At 38.6% G+C, this 26,038-nt stretch overlaps 2 protein-coding genes across 3 annotated transcripts in view; both read right to left on the bottom strand.

The window, feature by feature from the left end:
• snx19b (sorting nexin 19b) overlaps window positions 1–13,554 on the bottom strand; it is a 29,085-nt gene extending 15,531 nt beyond the window's left edge. For both annotated transcript variants that reach the window (XM_027171364.2, XM_047820243.1), the window contains exons 1-9: window positions 13,410–13,554; window positions 11,251–12,891; window positions 9,120–9,258; window positions 8,293–8,393; window positions 7,733–7,852; window positions 6,485–6,606; window positions 6,254–6,347; window positions 5,855–6,035; window positions 3,918–4,044 (exon numbers count right to left, since the gene is read on the bottom strand). In XM_027171364.2, coding sequence (XP_027027165.2) covers window positions 3,918–4,044; window positions 5,855–6,035; window positions 6,254–6,347; window positions 6,485–6,606; window positions 7,733–7,852; window positions 8,293–8,393; window positions 9,120–9,258; window positions 11,251–12,876 — 2,510 coding nt within the window. In that variant the 5' untranslated portion in view covers window positions 12,877–12,891; window positions 13,410–13,554. The remainder of the gene's footprint in view (window positions 1–3,917; window positions 4,045–5,854; window positions 6,036–6,253; window positions 6,348–6,484; window positions 6,607–7,732; window positions 7,853–8,292; window positions 8,394–9,119; window positions 9,259–11,250; window positions 12,892–13,409) is intronic.
• A 2,025-nt stretch (window positions 13,555–15,579) lies between these two features.
• Window positions 15,580–25,795, bottom strand: rps6kb1b (ribosomal protein S6 kinase b, polypeptide 1b). Its single transcript, XM_027171362.2, has 15 exons — window positions 25,604–25,795; window positions 23,957–24,000; window positions 23,671–23,791; window positions 23,482–23,550; window positions 23,214–23,361; window positions 22,312–22,369; window positions 21,933–22,033; window positions 21,618–21,708; window positions 20,212–20,302; window positions 19,427–19,534; window positions 19,231–19,293; window positions 17,473–17,550; window positions 17,282–17,389; window positions 17,080–17,192; window positions 15,580–16,436 (listed from the first exon to the last, which is right to left on the bottom strand). Exons 1-15 carry the CDS (start codon window positions 25,670–25,672, stop codon window positions 16,190–16,192), a joined length of 1,509 nt encoding a protein of 502 aa, XP_027027163.1. The 5' UTR covers window positions 25,673–25,795; the 3' UTR covers window positions 15,580–16,189.
• Window positions 25,796–26,038: the final 243 nt, after the last annotated feature.

Raw genomic sequence — 26,038 nt, 5'->3', positions numbered from 1 at the left:
GCGATGACACTGTAACACCTGTTCTGGTACGATTTAAAAACAAAAAAGCCTTCAATACCGTTACCTAATTCACATGAACTACAGTAGAAACTGTACAACACGACAGGAGGAATCAGTGATCAAAGCTTTCCCTGCTGACAAATGCTGTTGTGGACCTTATAATCCAGAAGGAACATACAAACTCTGGTGCCAATTAAAATCATTACATTTAATAACACAGAGCTGTGATTAATTTTCTCTATCAGCTCTAAACCTCTGACAGTAGTGTTGGCTGTAAAGAAAATCAGATTTATATTCTCATCCTTTCTACAGCAGATGGTCGCCATAACCTGATGGCTAATCCACACTGGATGAAATCGTGTGTAGCATCATATGCCAGGTCACTACATTCAATTCCATCAGACACACATCATATTCAACCCCACAAGCAGTGCTGGTTTGTGTATACAGTATATTATTTTCACTAGTGTCTAAGTAAGGGGTCTGCAACCTTAAACATTCAAAGAGCCATTTGGACCCGTTTTCTACAGAAAAAAAGGAACACAGGGAGCCACAAAACCATTTTAACATCTAAAATAAAGATACCACTGCATATATCGTTTTTTACCTTTATGGAAAGTATAGAAAAAACTGCAGTGTGTTCATTTATGAAATCAATGACCTGCTACTGAGTAAACGGAATTTTATTTCTGCAGGCAAACAATAATATTTTGAACAGTTCGAACTAACCTTAACAAAGTAAAAACTCTGGGTTGAAGGTTACTTTCAAATAAAATGTTCAATGTCTAATTGAGTCATCTTCGTATTCATGACATCAATATTTTAACAGCTGCAGCGAACCAAAAATGCATCTGCTTCTGTGTGTCGCCATCATTTAATCGCGTACTGGAGCGTGCAGTCAGCTGTCGACATGGATTTAGAATTACATCTTTTTTAAAAACTAATGAACTAAAATAAAATAAATTGAAATGAAATATTTATTTTCCAAATTTACAGGGAGCCGCAGCAGAGGGATGGAAAGAGCCACTTACGGCTCCGGAGCCGCGGGTCGCCGACCCCTGGTCTAAGTAAAGCATAAATTCCATAGAACTAAGAAGTTAATGAACAACAGATAAGTCAGGTGGATATGGGTAGCACTGGGGGTTTCTAGCTCTCAAACTAACCATTAAATATATAATATCTCTCAAAAACAAATCACTGGAAATGTAAATTCAGCTAGTTGAGTTTCATAAAACAGAGTGACCGATTTCCGTGACATACGGCTATGTACGGTGACCCATACTCAGAATTTGTTCTCTGCGTTTAACCCATCCAAAATGCACACACACAGCAGTGAACACACACACCATGAACACACACCCGGAGCAGTGGGCAGCCATTTATGCTGTGGTGCCCAGGGAGCAGTTCAGTTAGCGGTTCGGTGCCTTGCTCAAGGGCACCTCAGTCGTGGCTGGCTCGAGAATCGAACCCATGACTTTTGATGCTCTTTCTCTAGTGTCCGGTGGGAATTCGGGATAAGACAATAAATAATATTATAAATAGTAATCGTTTTTTGTGTATTTTTGAGTGCTGTTACTCAACAAATTAAAACAGAAAGAAAATACAAAAGAAAACGTGTAAAAGTTGATTAGAAAACGAATGCAAGTCGGTGCTTTGTAATGTCAGTAGGTTTTCCACCATTGGCAAGTCTTCAGAACGAAAGACTGGTCTTTTGGTAATGTGATGAGATGTATTTTTTTCAGTCTTATTAACATATAGCTGTTTTAAAGAACAGGTATATAATAATAGCACATTTCAGAGGTGCTGTTGTCAGAAAAAGTGTGTGGATAAACTGATTCATGGCCTGTCGTGTATTATTCTTTACCCGACCTTACAATTCTAGATAGATAGATAGATAGATAGATAGATAGATAGATAGATAGATAGATAGATAGATAGATAGATAGATAGATAGATAGATAGATAGATAGATAAACAAACAAGATAGATAGATAGATAGATAGATAGATAGATAGATAGATAGATAGATAGATAGATAGATAGATAGATAGATAGATAGATAGATAGATAAACAAACAAGATAGATAGATAGATAGATAGATAGATAGATAGATAGATAGATAGATAGATAGATAGATAGATAGATAGATAGATAGATAGATAGATAGATAGATAGATAGATAGATAGATAGATAGATAAACAAACAAGATAGATAGATAGATAGATAGATAGATAGATAGATAGATAGATAGATAGATAGATAGATAGATAGATAGATAGACAGACAGATAGACAGATAGATAAAAGATAGATAGATAGATAGATAGATAGATAGATAGATAGATAGATAGATAGATAGATAGATAGATAGATAGATAGATAGATAGATAAACAAACAAGATAGATAGATAGATAGATAGATGGATAGATAGATAGATAGATAGATAGATAGATAGATAGATAGATAGATAGATAGATAGATAGATAGATAGATAGATAGATAGATAGATAGCAAATAACTAAAAAAATCTAATAAAAGAATGAGGCCTTATGCTTCGAGACAGCCACTACTTATCATAAAATATGTATGTAGAGCAGCCTTGTATCTTTAATACTAAAAAAGTGGAAGTGTTTATTGAATGCTGAATCTTTTCCTTACAGACAGACCTTGTGCAGTAGCAGATTCAAAGGTCTATTGCTAAAATATGGAACAAGCAGAATTGAGCTTTCACAGCATTCACGTTAAAAAATGAACAGCTCAGTTGAGTGGAAAGAAAAGCAAGGCTTAAAATTCATCACATCACAGGCTTGCTGTGATTTTGTTTGAAGAGAAAGCTTTGATCCTTTCAGTTGATCTCCTACGTTTTATGCCTGGCTGTTAGAGAATGGAGAGAGGGTACATCAGATTTTCCACCCTGGTGGATATCATGTACTAATTAACTATAAATATGGCAATAAACTTGAGCGGGTGTTTTAAACATGGAGCTCAAATGGCTGGTACCTATGTAAATATAAAAATAATTTGTACTAGTAACTTTATAATATTTGGGGACTCAATATAGACACTTCTGCCTTTTTAATGGAGCAGATTTCTTGAAGATAATACACAGACCTCCTAGGGCTTTGGGGTTCGTTTAGCACCACATTTAGATGTTTAGGCTAGGATTTAGAAAGACATATTACAAATTAAACATATGCTTACATTAGTAGCTTTATAGAGATGATCTAAACACGTCTCTGTCTGTAACACTGATCGTTTCTTTATGGCACTGTACTAAGTGGGGTGAGGCCGAGTGTCCAGCGCGGTGTGAAAAGAGGTGATTCTCACCTGTGACTTATTACCGCCTTTATACTAGTTGCTGTAATCATAGTGAAAGACAGAAACACGGCATGACCACACCCCCACACACACGGAGCATGAACTAGAACTTTAAAGTTGAACAGGGCAGATATTGTCTTTTGTTTGAATGTAAGGAAAATCAGAAATATCTATGCACACTCTCTTAAACATTATCGACTCAAATGGCTGGTACAATAATAATTTGCAATAATAACTCAATTGCATTTGGTTACTTAGTACGGGCAGTTAAATGATTTAGATTTCTTTCAGCAACTAAATACAATACATAGTCCTTCTAGAGATTCAGAGGTTCATTACTGTTAAGATGTTTAGGCTAGGATTAACAAAGACGAGTGTAATCAGTCTGTTGGCTGAGTGTTTAAAGTGCGATGAAAATAACGCAAATGCACACCTACACACTGGGTTCTACAGAAACCAACACACTATCAGACTGAGGTTTAAAAACCCACTTGCCTTGTACTAATTACCAAGAAGTAATGCTTTTTTGTTTCTTTATTCCTATAACTAAGGGACTGAAGCTGCAATGAATATGTACTCAGTATATTATCTACATACCGCTCAATGAGAGTCCCAAATAGCAATCTGATGCTTCTCTGGATATTTTCGGTGCACATCCAGCTCCATTGGTCCTTCATCAAGAGACTCAAGACATTTAGTGCCATGTCAGCAAGTTCGGTTTCCCCTGACGGACAAATGATTCTTATTAGAGATATGTAATATACATGGAATGCATTATTAATAATATATTTTCAAAATAATAGTGGTTTCAGAACCGAGATGTTATCATATAATTGCAAAAGTACTGAAATGATGCCTACAATACATTAAATAAGCAATGTGTCAGAAGGATTACCATAATAGAATAAAAAAATAAATACAGAAAAACATTTATAATAAAAATCTATAGGAAATCACAGGAACAGATCAGTGCATGCATAGTAAAGTGGACGGAAAGCTTAATTTTAAACATATATTTACATTTATAATTCCTTTTAAATCCAAAATTTACAAAAATAAGGAAAACATTATTATTAATAATTATTATTTTTCTTCACATATTTTTAAACCATTCCAGAAGCAGAAGTGATGCACACGTGGATGTGCTGTCCTCTAGAGGTAAAAGAATGATCTGTAACGTTTGCTCAAAGCTACTTAAAATTAGTGTCACTAAAACTATGGTCCAGACATGGAACAGAATTGTGGTGATTTCCACTTCATGCATAAAAGACAGTGATCCCCAGTAGGCCAGTCACGTATGACATTGGCACGAGACCAGAATGTTAGCACAGGGGCATCGCTATGGTTTTTAAACACATCACTGTACTTATAGCTGGTGGCTGTATGGATTTCTGTCACATAACGTCATCAGTGACCCCTGGCAGATGAGGACAGCTGATGGAGGTGTATCAGATTCCCAGCTTGATGAGATGTACCCAGCAGGAACATAGGGTGCTTTCACATCTATAGTTCGGTTAATTTGGTCCGGACCAAAAGCAATAAATGATACATTGTAGCTTTTTAGCAGTTTTGGTTCCTTTTTACACCACACTGATTGTTCTGTTCCGCACCAGTTGAAACGAACCAAAATGCAGTCATGTGATAACATCCACATCACTCATTGGCCACATGACTTTGAGCATATTTCCTAAACTGCTTCTCGATTGGTCAGAATAAACGTGCGGGAAATTTCAACGAAACTCCGGAAGTAAACAAAAAGAGGAAAATACAGGAAAATACAGCATACAGTACACCATGGAGAGACGACTGCGCGCTGCAATTATGTTCGTGGTTGTAATCTACTACATCGCTTATATACAGCTTTCTATGCAAAGTCTTAATTTTCAGAATGAAGCACGGATGTGGCTTGAAAATATCATTTTAATGCACTGCAAACGGCGAAGACATATCGCAAGACACTTCAGGAGGCGGCGAGCATTACTTTTGTGAAACTGTGACATGCTCATCTTCCGAAAATATTGCCAACGACCCACTACGGCAGCCGGTTTAGTGTTCTCACCACAAACAAACCGTACCAGAGTTTGTTTGAAAGTGTACCGAGACCACCTCTTCAAGGAGGTCTCGATACGCTTGTTTGGTCCGCCTTTGGTGCGCACCACAGTTCGATTGCTGCATTCTCACCTGCCCAAACGAACCGCACCAAATGACCGATCGAACTCTGGCACGATTCAACCGAACTAAACAAGGCAGGTGTGAAAGCACCCATAGAAACACCCATCTGTACACCACAGTGAGCTCAAAAGAACTCGCTGCTTAAAATATCCACTTTATCAGTGTAAGGAACTGATACTGATAAAGTGGATATTTTAAGCAGTGAATTCTGAAGTCAGCAATTGAACATAATCAAATGGCCAATCGGTGCAATACTGGTTCTATACCATATGGAATGGCAGGCATCTAAAATTAATTGCTATTCTGAAGCGTTTTGTTAATCCCAAACTGCAGGTAAACTTATCATGTGTTGCGCTTCTTACTGTGATTTGGATCGACGTTATATAACTTTCTTTTTGAACATGTGCAGGGCTCCGTATCCCCCTTGGCAGAAAGGCAGACATCCCGCTCTCCGTCCGCATCTCTCGGTGGTGCTTTACTCACAAAACGCTCCCGCTCCAAGATGAAGCTCTCTAGACTGTTCATGGTGAGGCCATTGAACACCTGAAAAAAGATTTTTATACAAAGAGGATCAGTTGTACAAACATGACAAGAACTATTATCACTAATTATTGCTATTGTTAAATTGTTAATGCTTCACAGTTTTCAGGTTATCATCAGCGTAGCACGTAATTCAACCATTCGGGTTACTTTACAAAACAAATCAGACCTAGAGTGTGAAGAACAAATTGATGGCAGTCAACAAAGCTGGTTTCACTTACAGTGCTGCTCTCATCAAAGCAGTAAAGCACTTTGGGTTTCATGTCAGACACATTAAGAGCAGGTGCAATTTTACTGGCGAATCGCATCCTTGACCTAAAGAAAAGAAAAAAAAAAGAAAAGAAAAAAAAAACTCAGAAACTGCTAAGTTTGTGCGCCATAGATATTAAGATATAACTGAACGCTACATAGTTTACAACTATCTCCTTGCTTGCCGAAAGGAATCCACATACTTGCTCTTCCTATCTGACGATAATTTCCCATCAATCTCTGCATCCATTTCATCTGTAGGGCTTTGTGGCTCTGAGCGAGGGAAGGCCGTCTTTAGAGTATCCACTATGGCGTTCACCACAATCTGCAATTTACATACAACACACTGTAACTAAGGCCAATTACTATTACCTAGATAGTGTGACTTATTAAAGGTGGGATGCACGTTGTTTGAAAGCCAATGTTGACATTTGAAATCACCAAAACAAACACGATCCTAACCCGTTTTGATAGCTCCGCCCCACACATACATAGTAACCCAGGCAACTATTATGGCGGAACCTGCTGGGGCAGCTGGCCGAGGGGATATTTTTATCAATAAATAAACTCAATGAGTAATACTATGGTAATACAAATGTGTTTTTCTAGTACTGCATGTTGTACCGTGAAAGGTTTAGCTCCGTTTCACGTGGAAAACGTTCAGTTCTCTCCAGCGCTGGAAAGTATTTTTATAGCATATTAACATGGTTCCTGCTTCTTGCCATATTGTAAGCCTTTTTTCGCTTTTCATTTTTATCTGCCATGTCAATGTTTCAATTGCTTTCTGCTGTTCAGACACTCTCTCTGCCACATATTGACAAGACACGCCCCTTTCTGCTCATTGGCTACACGTTTGTTTTGTTTGTCGGCCCGACTCAGTTTTCTGAAGCATTTCTCAAACATCGTGCACCCCACCTTTAATGTCTCTTCAACAACAGTATTTATATAGTTAATTCCGACCCAATAAATTGATTGGGTAAGCAGCCATTATATTTAGTTTAGCTTCCGGTTGCGTTGGGATGTTTTGCAATGTGTAGATATGTATTAATTCTCAGCAGATCTGTGTTCGGCATGCAAAAATCCCATTCTAGCAACTATCACCACAATAACGTTATCGATATCAGCAGCAGACGTGGCAGAAAAGACCTTTTTACATGAATCCAACTTCTGACTTAAAGTATGAAAACTTGTCAGGTGAAAGTTGGAAATAAAATAAATTTGGCCATATTGTCTAGAAAAATCAGTTTCTTTATATAAATTTCTTCTTATTATAAAACTGTTACATGTATAATAGCAATTTTATGTTTGCACAAAATATCAGCATGACGGTCATAACCTAAGAATCACACTTTCGCCGATATTCAGTATAAACGCGTTCTTGTTTGCAATTAATTAAGCAATTACTATTACAAAAGTGTTTAGAGTTGTAAATAAAATTTCTTGAAACATACCTTGTCTATTCGGGAGACGATGAACGGCTTCTTCACAAAAGCAATCCTAGCGTCGGTGTTAAGGGCAAGAAACTCTTGCATTTCTTCACTGTTGGCTGTTTCAGGTATTGCACAAAGTTGCTAGCATCAAAAATGAAAAGTTTCCTTCAGCTAGCATGTACAGTAATCAGCTTGTCAAGCACATGCTTAGTAATTAAAATACACCTATACACTTAAAATAAGCTCACAGTGACTAAAGAATATATATTTCGGTGATGGCACAACAGAAGACAGGGATTTTCTTTGCTCAAACATGCCAAACTCACATTAGGCTTATGTTCATTACTAGGTTTTATAAGAATATACGTATATTTATAAGCAAGAAATGTCATGTGTCAAAGCAGTTCAGGTGTAATCAAAATGCAGACGCAAATTTAAACATGGCAATAATCAGTCATGTTGTCGTTTCATCCAATCGGATTCGAGAAAGCAGTTCCAGTCAGTGATTAGTACTTTGACATATTTTCTCTATTTTACACTATAATACAATATTATGTACAATAGAATCAGAGATCTCTCACCTTAAGGAATGTTTCCAGTAAACTTTTTCTGGCCTCCACTCTGTCACTGTCCATGTTTCCAAAAGGGAGGTCAGGAAAGATTTTTTTAGGTCCTTTAACATCTACAAGTACATCCAAAATCCACAAGTCAAAGTCCACGAAGGTATTTTTAATAAACATCAAAAGCAGGGGTGGACAAATAATGAATTTTTTAGCACACCAGACAAGTTTTGGCCCCGGTCCCAGATTTTGGTTGCCCCAGAAACAGAAAAAGTGAATAAGTTAAAAAGTGATAGATTTTTAATTAGATAACTAATTAGGCTTAACTACCGTAGCTCGTAGATTATAAAGTGTATTAATACACATGAATATTTATATATAATCCTACATAATCATATATACATATACATATATGAATTCCTGTCAACTGTGTAGATTTTCTTGTTACCTTATAAACATTTTCATAAAGCACATATTGCTAGAAACCTCTGCGAAAGTCACCAAGTAATTGGGAAACATTTCAGCAATGAGCTTTTTTTCCTGCAAAAAGCAGTTTTCGCTCCACACAAATGACTAATAGCTTGTGTCTAGCTATTGTCTGTATTTTCTCTCTGTGTGATTGTGTACACTGTTATAGCCAGAGAGTTATGTGATTTTTTTTTTCACATAATCTTTACCTGAATCTAAACTCATCCATCATTTGTTTTTAAATTTTTTACTTGTTCTGTAGGGCAACGATTAATTAAAAAAAAAATAAAAAGAATGGTCATGTAGTCTGCTTATCCCAGGCATCCGGACTAGTCATTTTTCCACCTACGGAAACTGTACTCCAGGGCATTAGAACTCACGTTTGATAATTTTGCGTAATTCGGGTTTCTCCTCTAACCGGGTCTGCAGGTTCAGGAACTCACTATAGCGTCGATTGACCATGTGATAAGCCACTGGCTGCAACGTGCCTGGATTCTCAGTGTCTACAGCTGTTTCATACTGCAAAGTATTGGCAAAGAAAATAAATTTACATCACATAAAAAAGGTCAACCTCTCTCTCTGTAGCACTGTCACTATTTTAACACTAGTTATGACAGCTTTGTTTGAACATTACACACAGACTACGATTTACTGCAAACTCCATGGTTTTTACTTGGCACTACAATCTGTTTTGGCTGTACAAACCAAGTTAATGTGGTGATAATCTGTGCAGCTTGTTATGCATGTGAGATAAACTGCATTACAATGGCAAAACAAATTACTCAGGAATTAGATAGTTTTTTTTTGTGTATGTGATCAGAAGCCACTGTTGAGCAACTGAGCAATGCACTTAAAGGTGGGGTCTCCGATGTTTGAGAAATGCTTCAGAAAACTGAGTCGGGACGACAAACTTAACAAAAATCACAACTAACATGTAGCCAATGAGCAGAAAGGGGCGGGTCTTGTCGATATGGGCGGAGAGAGTGTTCAGTGCGCATGTGTGACATTAGCAGAAAGCGGTTTTAACATTGACATGGAGGATAAAAACAAAGAAAGAAAGCGAAGAAAGACTTACGATAAGGCAAGAAGTAGGACGTGTTAATATAGGATCAGCTTTCCAGCACTGGAGAGAACTGAAGGAGCAGGAAGTTGGCCACATATTCACAGATTGGAGTTTCCCCGAGTCAATAACTCCTGAGCTAAACGCTGTTACTACACAAATAACACCTCTTTTCTATCTTAGTAATGTAGAGAGGCAGCTACAACCGCGTTTTGTGTAGTAACAGCGTTTAGCTCAGGAGTTATTGACTCGGGAAACTCCAACCTGTGAATATGCGCCAACTTTACTTAAGACGCCGAGGTGCTTTTTTCCTTCTCAATAGGTGAGTAATGTTGATTTTTCTTTGTTACACAGAACTAATATATGCCTTTGTCCTTTACATGATTATGCTTGTGTGTCATTTTTGCTTGTTTGTTTATCTGCAATCGTATTGTTCTTCCCTTCAGCTATGATAAAGACACATTTCTTTCCATTAGTTGCCTGGGTTACATATGTATGTGTAAGTGGAGCTATCAATACAGGGTTGGGACCCATTTGGGTTAGGGGCGTGTTTGTTTTGGTGAGTTTATGTCTACATTGGCTTTCAAACATCGGAGACCCCACCTTTAACCCTCCCTGCTCCAGGGGTGCTGAATCATAGCTACCCCTGCGCTCTGACCCCAGCCTCCTCAGATGGGATATGTACAGAAATGAATTCCACTGTGCTGGAATATATATGTGGTGATAATAAAGACTTCCATGACCCACTTATTTCATGATATATGTAATGTATGTGTGTGTGGATAGACAGCTTTAGACTGAAAATGGAGCATATGTCCGATGTGTAGTTTTTAAACCACTCAAATATTAATTTGAAGTAAATCACTAAAATACCTTGAAGTGAGATATAAATGTTATTTTTTTTACATTGCATACAGCTCCAGCATGTCATACACTATACAACTAAAAGCATGTGGACACCTGACCATCAAGCATAATTGTATAGAAGGTCTCTGATTGCTGTAGCATAAAATATTTTCAACGTACAACCTCTAAAATATACAATTATTTTGCTAGTGGAAAAACTTTGAGTGTCAAAACACCTCTGGTCTGAACTGAAAGGACAATTTCACTCCAGGTCTCTTCAACTGACAATCAGCAACTGTCCTCTTTGTGCTCTTGTAGCTGAATAAACACAAGAAGAAATAACCTGATATTAATGCCTATGGCTTTGGAATGGGATGTCTTTTGGCAACTCTCGGGTGTCCACATACTTTTGGACATATAGTTTACTAGGCACAATCTGCAGTCAGTTCAATGTGGATGGGAGAAAATGTTTTCTTGGTTATATTTACCTCAGACAGATACTGTTTTTTTTTAGTAAACTAATCTAGTATTTTTTTATAAGTATAAACAATTTCTACTAAAAATCAAAGCAAAATTTGTAATAACTGAAGAAAATGGACACGCACCTTAACAGTGTAGAGTGTGTATGGATGAGAGCCTGTGCCTCTGTGTTCCTTAGCTGTGATGGTGCCGGTGATACGAAGGTTCTGAATAATGACAGGGCCTTCAGGACTACTGAGGGGTTCAAATGTGAATGGAGTGAGTGGCATGGTTCTGGCTGAAGGTGAGGAGGCTTGTAGAGGTTCTGACAGAGTCAGCCCGGTGATGTTCATCACCCCTGATTTCTCCATGCCAGGAATTTCTGCTTTCATGTTACCCATCTCAAGTTCTTGAACAGCACAAAAGCTTGAAGACAGTTCATCTATCCCATCAACGGTATCAGAGGATTGTTCTTGGATCTCTGAGACCACAACCTTTGGTGCATTAGAACAGAATTGGAACTCATCCTTGGGGTACATTATTCCATCTGCAAGAGTGGGATATTCTGTAACTGACTCTGATGTTTCTTCTTCTGTGCCTATCAGGACCAGCGATTCCAGGGAACTCCTTTTGAAGTCATTTAGAGGAGACTCCAAATCGGAGTCTGTTTCTTGATAAAAGGGATTAGATTTCCCAAGTTGCATATAATCCTTTGAAATGAAACCTGGGTGCTCTGAAGAAAACAACTGTATTGGTCCTTCATCTTCTTTGTTCTGTAAACAGTCGAGATCTGCAGAGTCAAGAACATCCAGATTTGTTAATTCAGGTGTTGGTGCATTGGTCGTACTGGGAGAGTCAGACTTGACCTTCAACGTTAAGGAAGATGGAACCTCAACATCCTGTGAATTCACTTCATTTAAAAGCGTTGTTGGAGGAGATGTCGTTTTCTCTGGCTCGATTGGTTTGGACCTCGTAAACACATTCACAATCAACATGTTTAACCAGTCTGGATCAGACAGTTTTGCAATTAAAGGTAAAAGAACATTGCATGTTATAAGTTCACAGACTACAAATCTCCCTGTTCTGGTTTCAAGATGTGGTGGAGGAACAAGAACATGTAAAAGTGAATCCACAATTGCACGTGCATAATTCACTTCTATGGCAGAACTTTGAAGAGCTGGGTGAGGCACACAAGACATGCTATATGCCTGCCATAGACTCTCATTAGCACTCACACTTTGGTCCTGGTCTGCTTTTCCATCCATGATTTCCTTAGCTTTTGTGTAGCACTGAAGATGGCATCCACAAAGGTCCAATATCTTCAGCGTTAAAGCCTTTCGGTCCACTTTCTTTGCCCGAAGCTTAAGCTCCATTGCCATCGAGATCATAGCATTGTGGATCTCATTCTCAAACTCACGCTCTGTAGAAATGGTGTTATACCATGAAGAGACAAAGTCCCGGATGATCTTACAAACCATGTTCTGGATCTCGTCATCTAGATGCATCTCGCTGTCTTCTGAAGCCGGCATTTCATCCAGTTTGATGAAACGCTCAAGGTGGATGACACTTTCAGACTCGAGGAGAGCCTGGGAGCCAAGCCACCCACCTATAACTACTAACAGGCTGGTGAGCACACAGAGGAGCCAAACATTGATCAGTAAATGGAAAAGGACAACCCAAGCCATGAATATGCCAAATCCGAGAAGTTTTCTTTGCACCATGAATTCAGACACAGCCATCATAGATGGACTGAGGTGCTCAGGCTGATCCATAGCAATAGCAGACTCCTGTTAAACACACATATTAAAAACAATTACATATGGAAGTGGGAAACAGAACACACCATATGTGACAACAAATAAGGTCGGACTGATAAGATATTTCATCAAATTGCCTGAAAATGTTGCGAGTGTTCAAAGGAAATGCTCATAGTTTACTGTCAAATACAAAAGCAATTACAAGAAGGCTGTTTTGACAATTACACAGCTAGCTCTTAGCTAGCTAATTAGCAAGCAAGCTAGCGCAAGCAAGCTAGCACAATGGCTACATCAAATTAAAAGTAAAACTACAACAGTTTGTCTAGTGTCACCGAATGACCAATTAACATTACAGTTATCCCTGAGTAGTTGTAGTTTTCTTTAATAATTATTAGGAAATAAACGTCTGAAAAAATCGAATAAACTCAAATACACCTGCGGGTTTGTTTATCATCTGTCATTAGCCAGATCCGTTAGCTTGCTAACTAGATTTTTAGCTGCCACATTATACAAAAAACACTTTAAATATAGAGATTATAAAACATTACCTGGCTGGATAAATCCAGGCGCAACAATTTAGGAGATTAAATTGATGTTTTACGATCATGCTACATCACTGCCGATGTCAATATTTTGATTCGGTAGTGATGAGTGACTCACTCGTTCTGATTCGTATTTCTGAATCGTTTTAAATGATTCAGAAGAATCGATTCGGAAAGACAAACGAATCAAAGACAGATAAATATTTTGTATATAAATAACGTATCGATGGAAATCACAACTGAGAATAAATAAATCATCATTTGTCATTTTTGATCAAATGGAGACCGTTTCACTAGTCACTTGAGCTATAAATAATGAAGTAAACCTGATAGCTGAAATAAAATATAAAATATGACTCTAAACTGAATATTGCTCTGATGAACATTGCACATTTAAGCAATGAGTTTTATTTATAAAACAGTTTGGTTATATTTTACTGCGGGATGTGGTAGCCTAGTGTTTACGGTGCTGGAAGTAATGAGAAAGGTTATGAGTTTGAATTCCACATCCACCAGATTGCCACTGCTGGGGCCCCTGAGCAAGGCCCTTAACCCTCAATTGCATAAAATGAGATATCGTAAGTCGCTTTGGATGATAAGAGTGTCTGCTAAATGCTGGAAATGTAAAGGTAAATTTACAGTTAAAGGTTCCTGAGGTAAAATCTGTAAGCGTTCCACCTGTTGTTCAAGATGTGTCTAAACATTTAACTTGTAACATCTCCGACGTTAGACGGAGGACTTACCCTTTCTAAATATTCATCTATCCATCTTCTGTAGCTTATCATACAAATATGAGATGTGTTATCTCAGTGGTTAAGGTGTACTGATTGGGTTATTGGTTCGAATCCCAGGTCCAACAAGCTGCCATTGCAGGGCCCCTGAGCAAGGCCCTTAACCTCAATTGTTCAAGTGTAAGATGTAAGTCACTCTGTCTGCTAAATGCTGTAAATGTAAATGCATACAAATAATCAAACGGAGCCTGGAGCAAAGGGGGGACACAGCGCAAGGTTACAACCCATCACAGTGATGTATATGATTTCAAGGCAATTTAGTTTAAAAAAAAAAAAAAAAAAAAAATACAACAGTGTCAACTGAATATCGCCCTTTATGGACTGTTATTTATTTATATATATGTTCTGGATCCACCTCAGTCCTGACATGGATAAAGCTTTTAACTAACGGGGGGAGAGCGAGCGAGATTTTTTTTTTTGGTAAACAAAGTCAAGTCAAATCAATAACTTTGCAAGGTCACAATGGTGAAGTACACCAAACAGCCAAAGGCATGGATAACAGACATGGATGTCTGACCATCACATCCAAATGTAGTTCTTACCCTGACTGATATCACAAGGATGTACAAAACTACCTTTGTATGCTGTAGCATTAAGCATTCCTCCTTACTAGAACTTCACAAACACTCATGTATGTACTTACCACAACTGGAAAGAGACATTATTGGAGTTAGTGTAGCTCCTTCATGTCAGCGCCAACCAATAGGCATTTCTACTCGAGACGTTTTAAAATTCTAGATACTTGTGTGAATACGGCAGCAAATTTCCACATTCAGAGGCTTGATATGAACATTAATAGAAGCTCTTGATCTACGTGATTATATGCAGTGTGATGCTGCAATGTGATTGGCTGAAATGTTAACTGCACAAAGGGTTTAGCGGTATTCTTATTCAAGAGAATAGCACGTGTTGGTGTATGTGATTTGTGTCTCCATGCAGCGGTGAAGTCATTTCCTCAACAAAAAAAAACTATAAACTACCACAAATATACAATAGTCATGTTTACCCATCTTTTTAGCACCAATTTCTTTAGTCACAAGAGATTTAAGGCCTATAAACATTAAAAAAAAAAAAAAAAAAAACACCATTTATAGTGTCATACAGTGTCTTGGTAAAAAAAAAAGTAATATTTTTGCATATTATTAAGGATTTTTTTTTTTGCCTTTAAAGGGACCAAAGTTAAGTCACATTTATAGAGTCTGTGTGCAGTCTAAATTATTTGAACTGTGGAAAGAAAAATACAAATTTTCATCTCAATGTTCACACAAGAAAATGATCTGGTACAATTTTTAAAACTCAAGGGGAAAAAATTAATCAAGTGATCCGTGAATATGGATCGGGATTTTTTTTGGCCACGTGTAACACAAAAAAAAAGGATTTAAAAGTCAAATGTCTTTGTTTTTTATTGATGCTTTTGTGTAATGACCCATCATCTAAATATCACCGAGGGACGTACACGCAGTTTAAAGTAAAATAAGACTTTATGCCAGCTTATTAACCTCTGCTTGATGGAATCCCTACAAAACTCATTTCAATCATTTTCATTCAGACAGAAAGTCATTCTGGCTTCCCGAACAATACTGTAAAAACACAACGAGATCCGCATGGAAGCAATTCCTCAACAGCACTTGATCATCTTGCACGGAGCACCATGTCACCTAGTCTGCACACTGAGCAAACTGTGCCAGACCTTTGATTATTGTTCATGTGTTTCATATTCCTTTGATGGTACAAAAAAACAAAACAAAACAAAAGTTCATCCGAGATTCACAATCCATCTGATGCGACACCGAGCATCTGAGAACAGTGCGGGCTGAGGTTTTTGGGAAGTGAGGAACTGAAGCAGTTTCTCAAAACTTAGTGAAGCGCACATGCTCGTCAGATCAGTGAACGTCAGTCTAAGTTCTGTGATGGTGGGAAATTTTCCCCCTAGTATTCATATAAAAGAAGCTGAAAGAGCAAATTGTAGTAAATCTCTAGATCGTGGGTTACATGTCATAGGTTCATGCGTAGATGCTCCGGCCGTTTTGCCATAACGGGGTACGCCTGCTGTTTGAACGCGCCCATGGCCGAGCCCGTGGGTTGTCTGATGGGTAGTGGAGCGGTGACTTCGGTGCTGGCCGAGATCTCCATCTGATCTGCAGTGGACACGTCCATAGCATGCTCCGAGGCGGTCTGAAGAGTGGAAGAACCAGGCATGCTGGGACATCGAGGCCAACAGTCTCCAGGAAACTTCACTGGACTGGAAGACAGGAAAACGTCAGGATTATAAAACATAATATACACGACAGCATTGTTGGGTCCTCGTGTTTGATTGGTCAGAGCAGGGGGTCAATAGCAGCAGCTGGCTTGTTTGATTCCTGCGACGTTGGTCTTCAGGACAAATGACTGATTCCTCAGTACCAACACACATTCATTTCACAAGAAAAGGCTACAACAAGCAACTAGAAAGACCGTCGACGAAACATGACGCATTTGTTGAGAAAGTAAAAGTTGTAATCATTGGCAAACTGTGGTGTTAAATGAGGAGTAAAAAAAACACATCAGGACATGCTGTCACTGTTAATCAATTTTTTACTGTAAAATACCACCCGGTGTTGAACTGTTTTCCTTTAGCAACATGTCCGGTCCTGTTTCATTCCTTACATATTTCATGTGTAGGCACTTGCGCAGTCAAATATGAAAACTATTTCATGCTGCCTGCAAACCTTATGGACAGATCCACAACTTTTGAAAACAAAACAATTTATAAAAGCATTAACTACAATTTTTGTCAATGTGAAATTACTCACCATGGATTAATAAACTCTTCCTGGGCTATGCTGTACATAATACAAGATGCATCAACAATGCAAGCCTACACACAGATATTAAACTCTCATTACCTCACTGGCGTTCTGGGGCTCCCTAAAAAGCGCCGAGGTGATCGGATTTTTGGCTCAAATGAGAATTTCTCCTTCACGTTTTCCAACACAGATGGAGCTACATATGTAAAGCCCTAAGAAAATATCACATACAAACACTATAGGTTAAAAAAATTAACATTTTAGTCAAGTATACGTATGTGAAGAAAGAATGCTGCCTTACCAGGAAGACCTGATTTGCACTTTCGCTAAGTGTGGAGTCATCGGGACTATCTACAGGAGTCTGGCTGGTGAACTTCGAATCAAATTGGCTCACATCATCAGCGGATTGCTAAGAAAGCAAAAGCAGAGTTCACCTAACTTTGCTAGCTGGCAAACAAACAAGTGCAGGAACAAGAGCACACAAGGACTCACCAGGAAAGGCTTGAAAGGCGGCTCGACGCTCCGTGCAAGAAGGTCTTCCCAGTTGATGTGTCGGAAAAATGGATGAGTCTAAGAAAAAAGAAGTGAAATGCAGCAGAGGGTTTTTTTTACACCTGGTCACTTCATGTGTTGTCTCTGATCCGATAGCTATCTGATTTGTTAAAACTGTTCCATTTACATTAGGCCACATAAATGTGTCTTGGCGAATCGGATATCGATCCGATCTTTCTACTCCCGCCCAAAATATATTTTACCTCATTTCCGGGGTAATTATCTTCGGGTATGATTACCTTTGCGTTAGCCTGCAAAGCAGGTTAATAAAAAGGGACACTCATCTCTGCCAGGCTATACCTGTCCATAAGCGCGTTGCCGTGGCTTTGTGGTATATCGCTACCGGCAGCAGATATAACACAATCACACAATCTGTGAGTGACCTACTTCCGTTTGGGAGGAGTATAGCGCTGATGTATGTGGCTTGAACAACCACATGCATTTCCACCTGTCCAGTTTTATCTGAAATGCGTCACAGACCACCTCCTGAAGTGGGTTTGAATGATCGGATTTATATCCGTCTCGAAAACGTTTCAGAGGGCATTTAGACCTGGTCTTTCTACCATCGGATAGCTATCTGATCACAGAAAACGCATGAAGTGTAAAAAGCCCCAGAGATTCATTTTGCTGTTTGGTAGACAGCCTTATCTGAGCAGGTGGGTTAAAGGCCTTGCTCAAATGCCTAGAGTGGCACCAGTAGTGTTGCTGGTGGTGGGATTTAAACTTATATGATTCTGATCAGAAGTTCAACATCTTAACCACTGAACTTTATTTAAGATCATTGCTATACCAGCTTCAACTGCCATTTCAATGCAAATGCAGATAATCAAACATTCGATAAAATTCACTCTATAACTCTATATAAGATTCCTTAAATTAACTTGTGATAAAAATGATATATTATCCTGGATGCATCTTACTAACTAAATCTTCCAAAGATCATTTGTCCTGATCAAAAACGTTGTCCTGTATACAGCAAACCAAAGAAAAAAACTTTAACTACCGTATTTTCCGCACTATAAAGCGCACCGGATTATAAGGCGCAGTCTCAATTACGGGGTCTATTTCTGTACTTAACCCATACATAAGGCGCACCTTATTATAAGGCGCGTGCTAAAACATACGGTCTACAAAAAAGGTAACAGAAGCAAAACAGTGAGTTTAGTTGAACTTTATTCTACTATTGATGTAGAGCAGCTCTATTCCCATTTATAACCGTGTAACTGATAGTCTGTAGTTTAAATTGTGCCTCGTAAGCATGTCTCTTCACTGGTGCCATTTTTGGGGGATACCTACCAGAGGTGTGGCGGAGGTAAGCGTACATACTGTACGTATTACATAATGTTCTCTGATTGGTTTATCGCTGCCAGCGTACGTAGTGTATGTATTACGTCCCTGTGTCAGCGGGAAACGGTCCGACAGTCAATCAAGCGGAGCACTTAGCAAAGTCGCACAACAACATTTTTACAGATTTTTGTAACTCAGTGCACACATTATTAGGTGCACGGCTGATTTTTGAGAACATTTAATGCTCTTAGGTGTGCCTTATAGTGCGGAAAATACTGTATATTGACATGTTGGCAGTCTAGCACCGTGCAATAAATTCCCATGGCTCTGTCTGGTGTGGCCCCATACGGCAACCTCGTGTACACGGATTCACTTTGCAGTGTGTACGTCACGACGCAAGTGTGTACCGACCTGCACCTCTGCAGCATCTCCGGGTCCAGCTCCGAGACGAGATGAGGCGGTTCTTTTAAGCAGCTGGACACATTAATAATAATAATAAAAAATTTTACACAGAAAAAGTCCATATATATATACGGCAATCTAACAGAACAAGCTCTACTATACTACTATAAATATCACCATAGTGGGTGGTGTCCTGGTGTCGTACCTTTTTAAGCAGGTCCCTGGCTTCTTGTGTGAGGTAGGGTGGGAGATTCAGTTTGCATTTAAGAATTTTGTCAATGGTTTTCTTCCGGTTTTCCCCAGTAAATGGAGGCTACAAATACAATACAGTATTAGCTGCCACAAAAACAAAATATTTAACAAACTATGTACTACAGGACCAACTGGCTAGCAACCGATCGTAGTGTATTCGCGGTTGTCCAACAGCAGCTTAGACCAAGCGGGATGCATTGTGTACAAGTTTGAGAAAACAGGACCCTAATGTGTCTTCATATCTAGGTTAGTCCACTGAAACTGAGAAAGCAGCAGAGAAACACACACTGCTGCAGAGACACAGCAAATAAGTAACCACGTCAGGTTTTGGCATAGAACTAAAGGCAGCAGGTAGACGTGATGTGCACGATTTAAATGTTGGATATTGATTCATTTCAATATTTTGAGGCATCCATCCCAAATACTGCACTATTGCTACCAAGGTACATAAATAAATGTTACCAGTAAATAATAAGAGAAAAAAAGCTTTTCTCGTTTCTAATGACATTTTACTCGTGTTTCCTGACAACAGCTAACTGAACTCTGTGTGTTTGATGAGCAAACTGTCTTTTGTTTAAAACTGATGAGAAATGTGCAGTATGCAAAACTGGATTTCACTTGAAATTCCACGACACGTGAACTGCTTTGCATCAACAGGTTAAAACAAGTTCACTTGGAGTGTTTTAGAGCACAATTCCTTCATCATTACACACCAAACGAGACAGAAATTGCACTCACTGCCCCAGTTAACATGTCGTACATCAGGGCTCCCAGACTCCACCAGTCGACAGCACGATTGTGTCCGTTTCTCGTCAGGATCTCTGGAGCCCTAATACGGGGGGGGTTGGGACGGACAATAATGGTTTCTGTTATGATTCACATTAAACTTGTGTGATATATCTGACAAATGTTATTGTCTCTACACAATATTAAACTGCCACAATAAAGTCACTTCAGGATATTTTGTGATTGTCGCAGCCAAAAACGCTTGAATTTGCTGCTTGAAAGTTTTTTTCTCCTCAAAGATTTGTGATGTGACTTGCAGATTTTTTACTATGTTCTGTGTTGAATACTTATGTTCAACACAGATAAAAGGTAGAGAAATAAATAGATAAATAAATAAATAAATAAAAACAAACGAATAAATAAATAGAACATTTTAATTAAAAAAATTGAGAAGTTAAAAAAAGCAAACGAATATATTTGAAATATTGATTTAAAAAAAAATATAAGGTTTAAAGACTGAACAACAAAGTGTCAAATCTTGTGTAACACTATTGTAGGAAATGGGTTCTGGAAAAATCAATAATGACATTTTAATTGGTAAAATCCAATCCTGAGCAATAAACAAATAAATAAATACATAAATACATAAATCTTTTAACATTAACATGAAGCTTAATATGAGTAGCAGATAGAATTAATTTAATAAATATTAATAAATGAACACACAATTAATTTGTAAACTCCACGATATACAGAGGAGCTTGTAATGTTTCTACACGACCACAGATTTAAGCCAAGACGTGTGAAAGTGAAAGTGACGTGACATACGGCTATGTACGGTGACCTATACTCAGAATTTGTTCTCTGCATTTAACCCATCCAAAGTGCACACACACAGCAGTGCACACACACCATGAACACACACTCGGGGCAGTGGGCAGCCATTTGTATGCTGCGGCGCCCAGGGAGCAGTTGGGGGGTTTCGGTGCCTTGCTCAAGGGCACCTCATTCGTGACCGGCCCGAGAATCGAACCCACAACCTTAGGGTTAGGAGTCAGACTCTCTAACCATTTGGCCACGATCTGCCCCATCACCAGTCAGCCAAAGCCCTCTTTCATTCGCGTGCACTGAACATGAGTACAGCCATCATAGGAAATCAGTTCATACACGTTTTCAGTTGGAATTTAAATGTCGAATAGTGTAAATGTAAATAATGTCCTTTCTACAACAGTTTATAAAAATGCAACCGAGAGCTCCTGAGGAACTAATGAGTCATCGTAAACTCTGAGTTCAGCGCAGAACTGATTTCAAACAGCATAAAAACTCGGCAGGCTACGTTGCAAATTTTGGCGAGGGGGCAGGGGTGGATTCTGGGGCTGGGGGGGGCAGCAGCAAAATTGTGTAATGAAATGACTTACATGTACTCGATAGTGCCACAGAACGTGTGTGTCACAGTCCCGTCATGAATGGATTCCTTACACAGTCCAAAGTCAGTCAATTTCACATGGCCTTTCCAAGACAAAAAAAATAAACACACTTATTAATCTGCAACATAACAGATACACTTGCATCTCAATAGCATGCAGCAAATCTCCAATCCCTTTAAGAGGCAGGAACATTTTCATTACTGTAACAAGTGTCTAAAAATGTGTCTAATGTCAACTCAGGCAGGTGTTTCCCAGCTTCGCATTACAATCAACCTTCTTATAAAGTACGACAGCTAGAAGTTTTACCTTGGCTATTGAGCATGATGTTCTCAGGTTTAAGGTCTCTGTAGATGATGCCCTTTTGATGCAGGTGGCCGAGGGCCATGGAAATTTCTGCCAAGTAAAAGCTGCAAGTAAAAAGCCTCCAGGATCATTCTGGTGATTTTTATTTCATTTTGGCCAATCAAGAGAGCTCATCAGATCTTTCTATGTCTGAAAGTGAAAATCTTATATAATATAATAACAGCATACCATAATAAATGCTATTAGAATAATATAAGATTGCAAATTCATTGGTTTTATCCGTCGCAGCTCTTCTTCCTAAGGTGTGGGTCCTAAAAACAGTCCAATTTGTTGAAAAGGTGATGCTCTATAAACAAAAACGAGCTCAAGCTTTAATCCTTACCAGGCAGTGTCTTCCATAAAAATGCCCTCCCTTTCTAGCTGCATGAAAAGTTCCCCACCTGTATATATAAAAAAAAAAGATGCTGAAGTTAAGAACTGTATATCAAATACACAAAAAGGACAGAACAAAAAAACGTCCGATGCTCCGGAAGTTAAAACGTCGGAATAAATTTTCTGTGACTGTGTTAAGAGTCTTGCTTAAGTTGCTAAATGTAAATCCCTTGGGGCTGTGAACGTAAACCTAAAGCTACCAAAACCTCTGCAAATCTAGTGGAAAGTTTTTGTTCAATTTGGCCTTAAAATTTAGAATGATAAGAGTTGGGGGGGGGGGTTTAGGTCTCTAATTAGCAAGAGGCAGAACAGATGTGAAAGCTGAAGCCATAAGACGTTAAATCAAATAGTATCAAGAAACCAATTCTATTTTGGTACAAGTCAGACCCAAAATATGTGTAAAACTGCCCAGTATTACCAATACTTGCATGATCATAAGGAATGTAAACACGCCGGCTCTCAATGAAAGGTAGGGATTCACTGAACAAATGACTAACGAGATTCCTATGAATGTGAAGAACTTGTTCAGGAAGTAAAGTAACCTACGTGTGTTTTAGCCGAGGATGATGTCACATACGTGTACCGTGAGAGTCAGGGGAAGGTTGTGGGGCACAGAAAAAGTGAGCTTTATTGAGCATAACTACAAAACCCTACTACTACTAATAATAATTTAATGAAGTACACAATGCTCGGTTTTCTGTGGACATAAGCACAAATGCACCGGGGTTTCAAGTGAATCAACAGCCCAACACTATGGGGAGCCAGGAACAAACACCCTCGGGTTCAAAGCACAGCAAACATGTTTATTGTGGAAACCACCCAAGAACAAAGATGGAACTGGAGGTCACTGACCACTTAGGTACTCTAAGATGAGATAAAGCTTGCCGCCAGTCTGAAATGCATATATAAGGTCGACGATAAAAGGATGCTTCACTTCCTCCAGGATGTTGCGCTCGGCCTTGGTGTGGGCCGTGTCCTTTGCATTGCGGACGATCATGGCCTAGAAAGTAACCAGGAGAAAAGAGAATAATAATATATCTATAACATATCATTCAAAATAAAAGCGGTCACGTTTTGTCCGTTAATAGTAATACGGCCTGATTAAACGTTTGAAGCAAACCTTTTTCAAGACTTTCATGGCAAATATTTTTCCTGACCCAGCACCGGACACCTTCCGAACTTGGAATACCTGAAACAAAAATGTGCGTTTTCCTGTGATTAAATTTAATACCAGGTTAATACCAGGATAAAAAGAAATGCATCAGTTCATTCGTTTAGATTTTAACAGCTAATCCTTATTAATGTGTACCTTTCCGTAGCCACCTTTCCCCAAGACACGTAGCAGCTCGAAGCATTCGGGACGAATGCTCTCGGTGCCTTGATTCACACTGTCCTCAGAGATCTCAATCTTTTCGCAGTCGTCCATGTTGCTGGCATGAGGTGGGGTGAAGGAATACAAGACAGCATTTATTTTATTATTTATTTATTCTGGGACATTTCACAGTAGTGTAAAACTACTGACATATGAACTCCTAGAACTGAGCAAACAGAATGGAATACTTTTATTTATTAAAAATAAAATTTAGAATACTCACAATTCAAAGCCACTGCGTTGATCCATGAGGTCATTAATCTGCACCTTCGGGAATAACACAGTAAATGAACTTTGCTGGTCAACTATAAATAACATCTGCATTCCAGTGTGGTTGGTTAGAAAGACAAAAACTGACCTTTTATCTGTCTCATGCAGAGTGCCTACACTGACAAAAAGCCAATTTAAGGCTCTAAGATATATATATACACATACGTTAGTACAAATAGAAGCTGTAAATCACCTACAAATCACCTGCAAATGTGACTGAACATTAATGCGAACTTCTGTAGCTCTGTTTATTATTCTTAGTTTTTACTTCTACTATAACAAAATTAATGAATTATGTGTGTGTGCCAGATTTCACTTAGAGTTAAAAAAAAACTTACATTTAAAATTTAACAACATATTGTCTAAACTTTTGTATTCAACACTATATATCTTAGACCTGAACACAAAAAGTAATACATTGGAAGATTTACTTTAATTATTATTATTATTATTATTATTATTATTATTACTACTACTACTACTACTACTACTACTATTATTATTATATTAATTATTATTATTATTATTATAATTATTATTACTAGTAGTACAATTATTATTATAATTATTGTTATTATTATTACTATTATTACTATTATTATTATTATTTCAAGAACTGTCTTTTAATAATTTGTGTAAACATGACTTTTATTGTTTAATATTTAAATGTAGGATTACAGAACCAAGCTGTTCATGTGTATATCATTATGTTGGCTTTGTAGAAGCCAACATTCTGATTTCCGTTATAAGCTTATTATTATTAATGTTTGAGTTCATGCATGTAAATAATGTATGCACGAAAGGGTTTTAAAAAAAAATAAGCAAGTAAACAGTTCATTGCATCATGAAGCCAGTATCTGTGTCTGATTTACATGAAGTTTGTCTTAACCCTTGAATAAGTGACTTTATATGCAGAATAACGCAGCTATATTTATACTTGTTCCTACATGCAACTGTCCTCTGTTTAGATATACACTATATACAGCAGGAGACGTGTGTACTGTGTAGTGTACATGTCCATAACGGGTCAAACATCATCAAACGGGCCGTTATACAGGTAGCAGTTAGCATGCTAGCTAGCAGTCCACAACACGACACATATGTAATTACTATGCACATAAAACGTCTCTGACAAGACTGGTGAAGGACACGAAACTATTTGGTCGTCTGTAATTATGTATATTTAATCTATAAACCGTCATTTTTTACAGCAAAGAGGTTACTAGATGAGAATTAACGTTATACGTTAGCGCTTAGCATATTAGCTTCTCAGCTGTTTCCGCCCAGGCTTTTGCGGTTCAGTGTCCACCCGTTTTCAGGAAATCCCGCCTTCTGTGCTGTGATTGGCTGATACAGATGAACATCACGGGTTTTCCCCGAGGAAAGCTCGATGATTGGCTGATCGGAATGCAGGGGGCGGGATTTATCTTTTATACCACCGCAAAATGGGTATTCAGTTGCACTGAGAAACACAGCCGAGGCCTAAAAAAGCCCTGACTCGGTGTTTAAGGGAAAGCAGGCCTACTTAGCATGTAAGCTAACCGCTTAGCTGGCAGGGCTGGAACAAGCATGTAAAGTATGAGGAGGAAAAGCCAGTTACCTCCTCGAGCTCGTCGTCGGAGACATTTTCCTCCGGTTGATCCAGATCGATATCGAAGACACCGGCCATGGTTTATTTCAGATCGTTTAATCCACTTCCAGCGTGAGTGTAGAGGTTGTGCTTCCCGCCTCATGGACGCGAACGCACCGTCGCCATGACTAGCTCAGGTCTGCGCATGTGCAGTACGGCGCATAAAGCACGCCTCCTCGTGGCGGAGTGGGGAACGCACGCGTCCTTTTAGGAGCCCAATGATACTGTATCTCCAGTAAAAATAGAGTGCACACATTGTCTCTCTCTCTCTCTCTCTCCCTCTCTCTCTCTCTCTCTCTCTCTCTCTCTCTCTCTCTCTCTCTCTCTCTGTCTCTCACTCACTCTGTCTATGTATATGTTTTCTCTCTCTTTTTCTCTCTAGCTCTCTCTCTCTGTCTGTGTGTG

Source organism: Tachysurus fulvidraco, chromosome 11, assembly GCF_022655615.1.
Source record: "Tachysurus fulvidraco isolate hzauxx_2018 chromosome 11, HZAU_PFXX_2.0, whole genome shotgun sequence".
NCBI classification, from domain to species: Eukaryota; Metazoa; Chordata; class Actinopteri; order Siluriformes; family Bagridae; genus Tachysurus; species Tachysurus fulvidraco.
The sequence above is the reverse complement of the archived record's forward strand: the minus strand, read 5'-3'. Positions and strand labels throughout refer to the sequence as shown.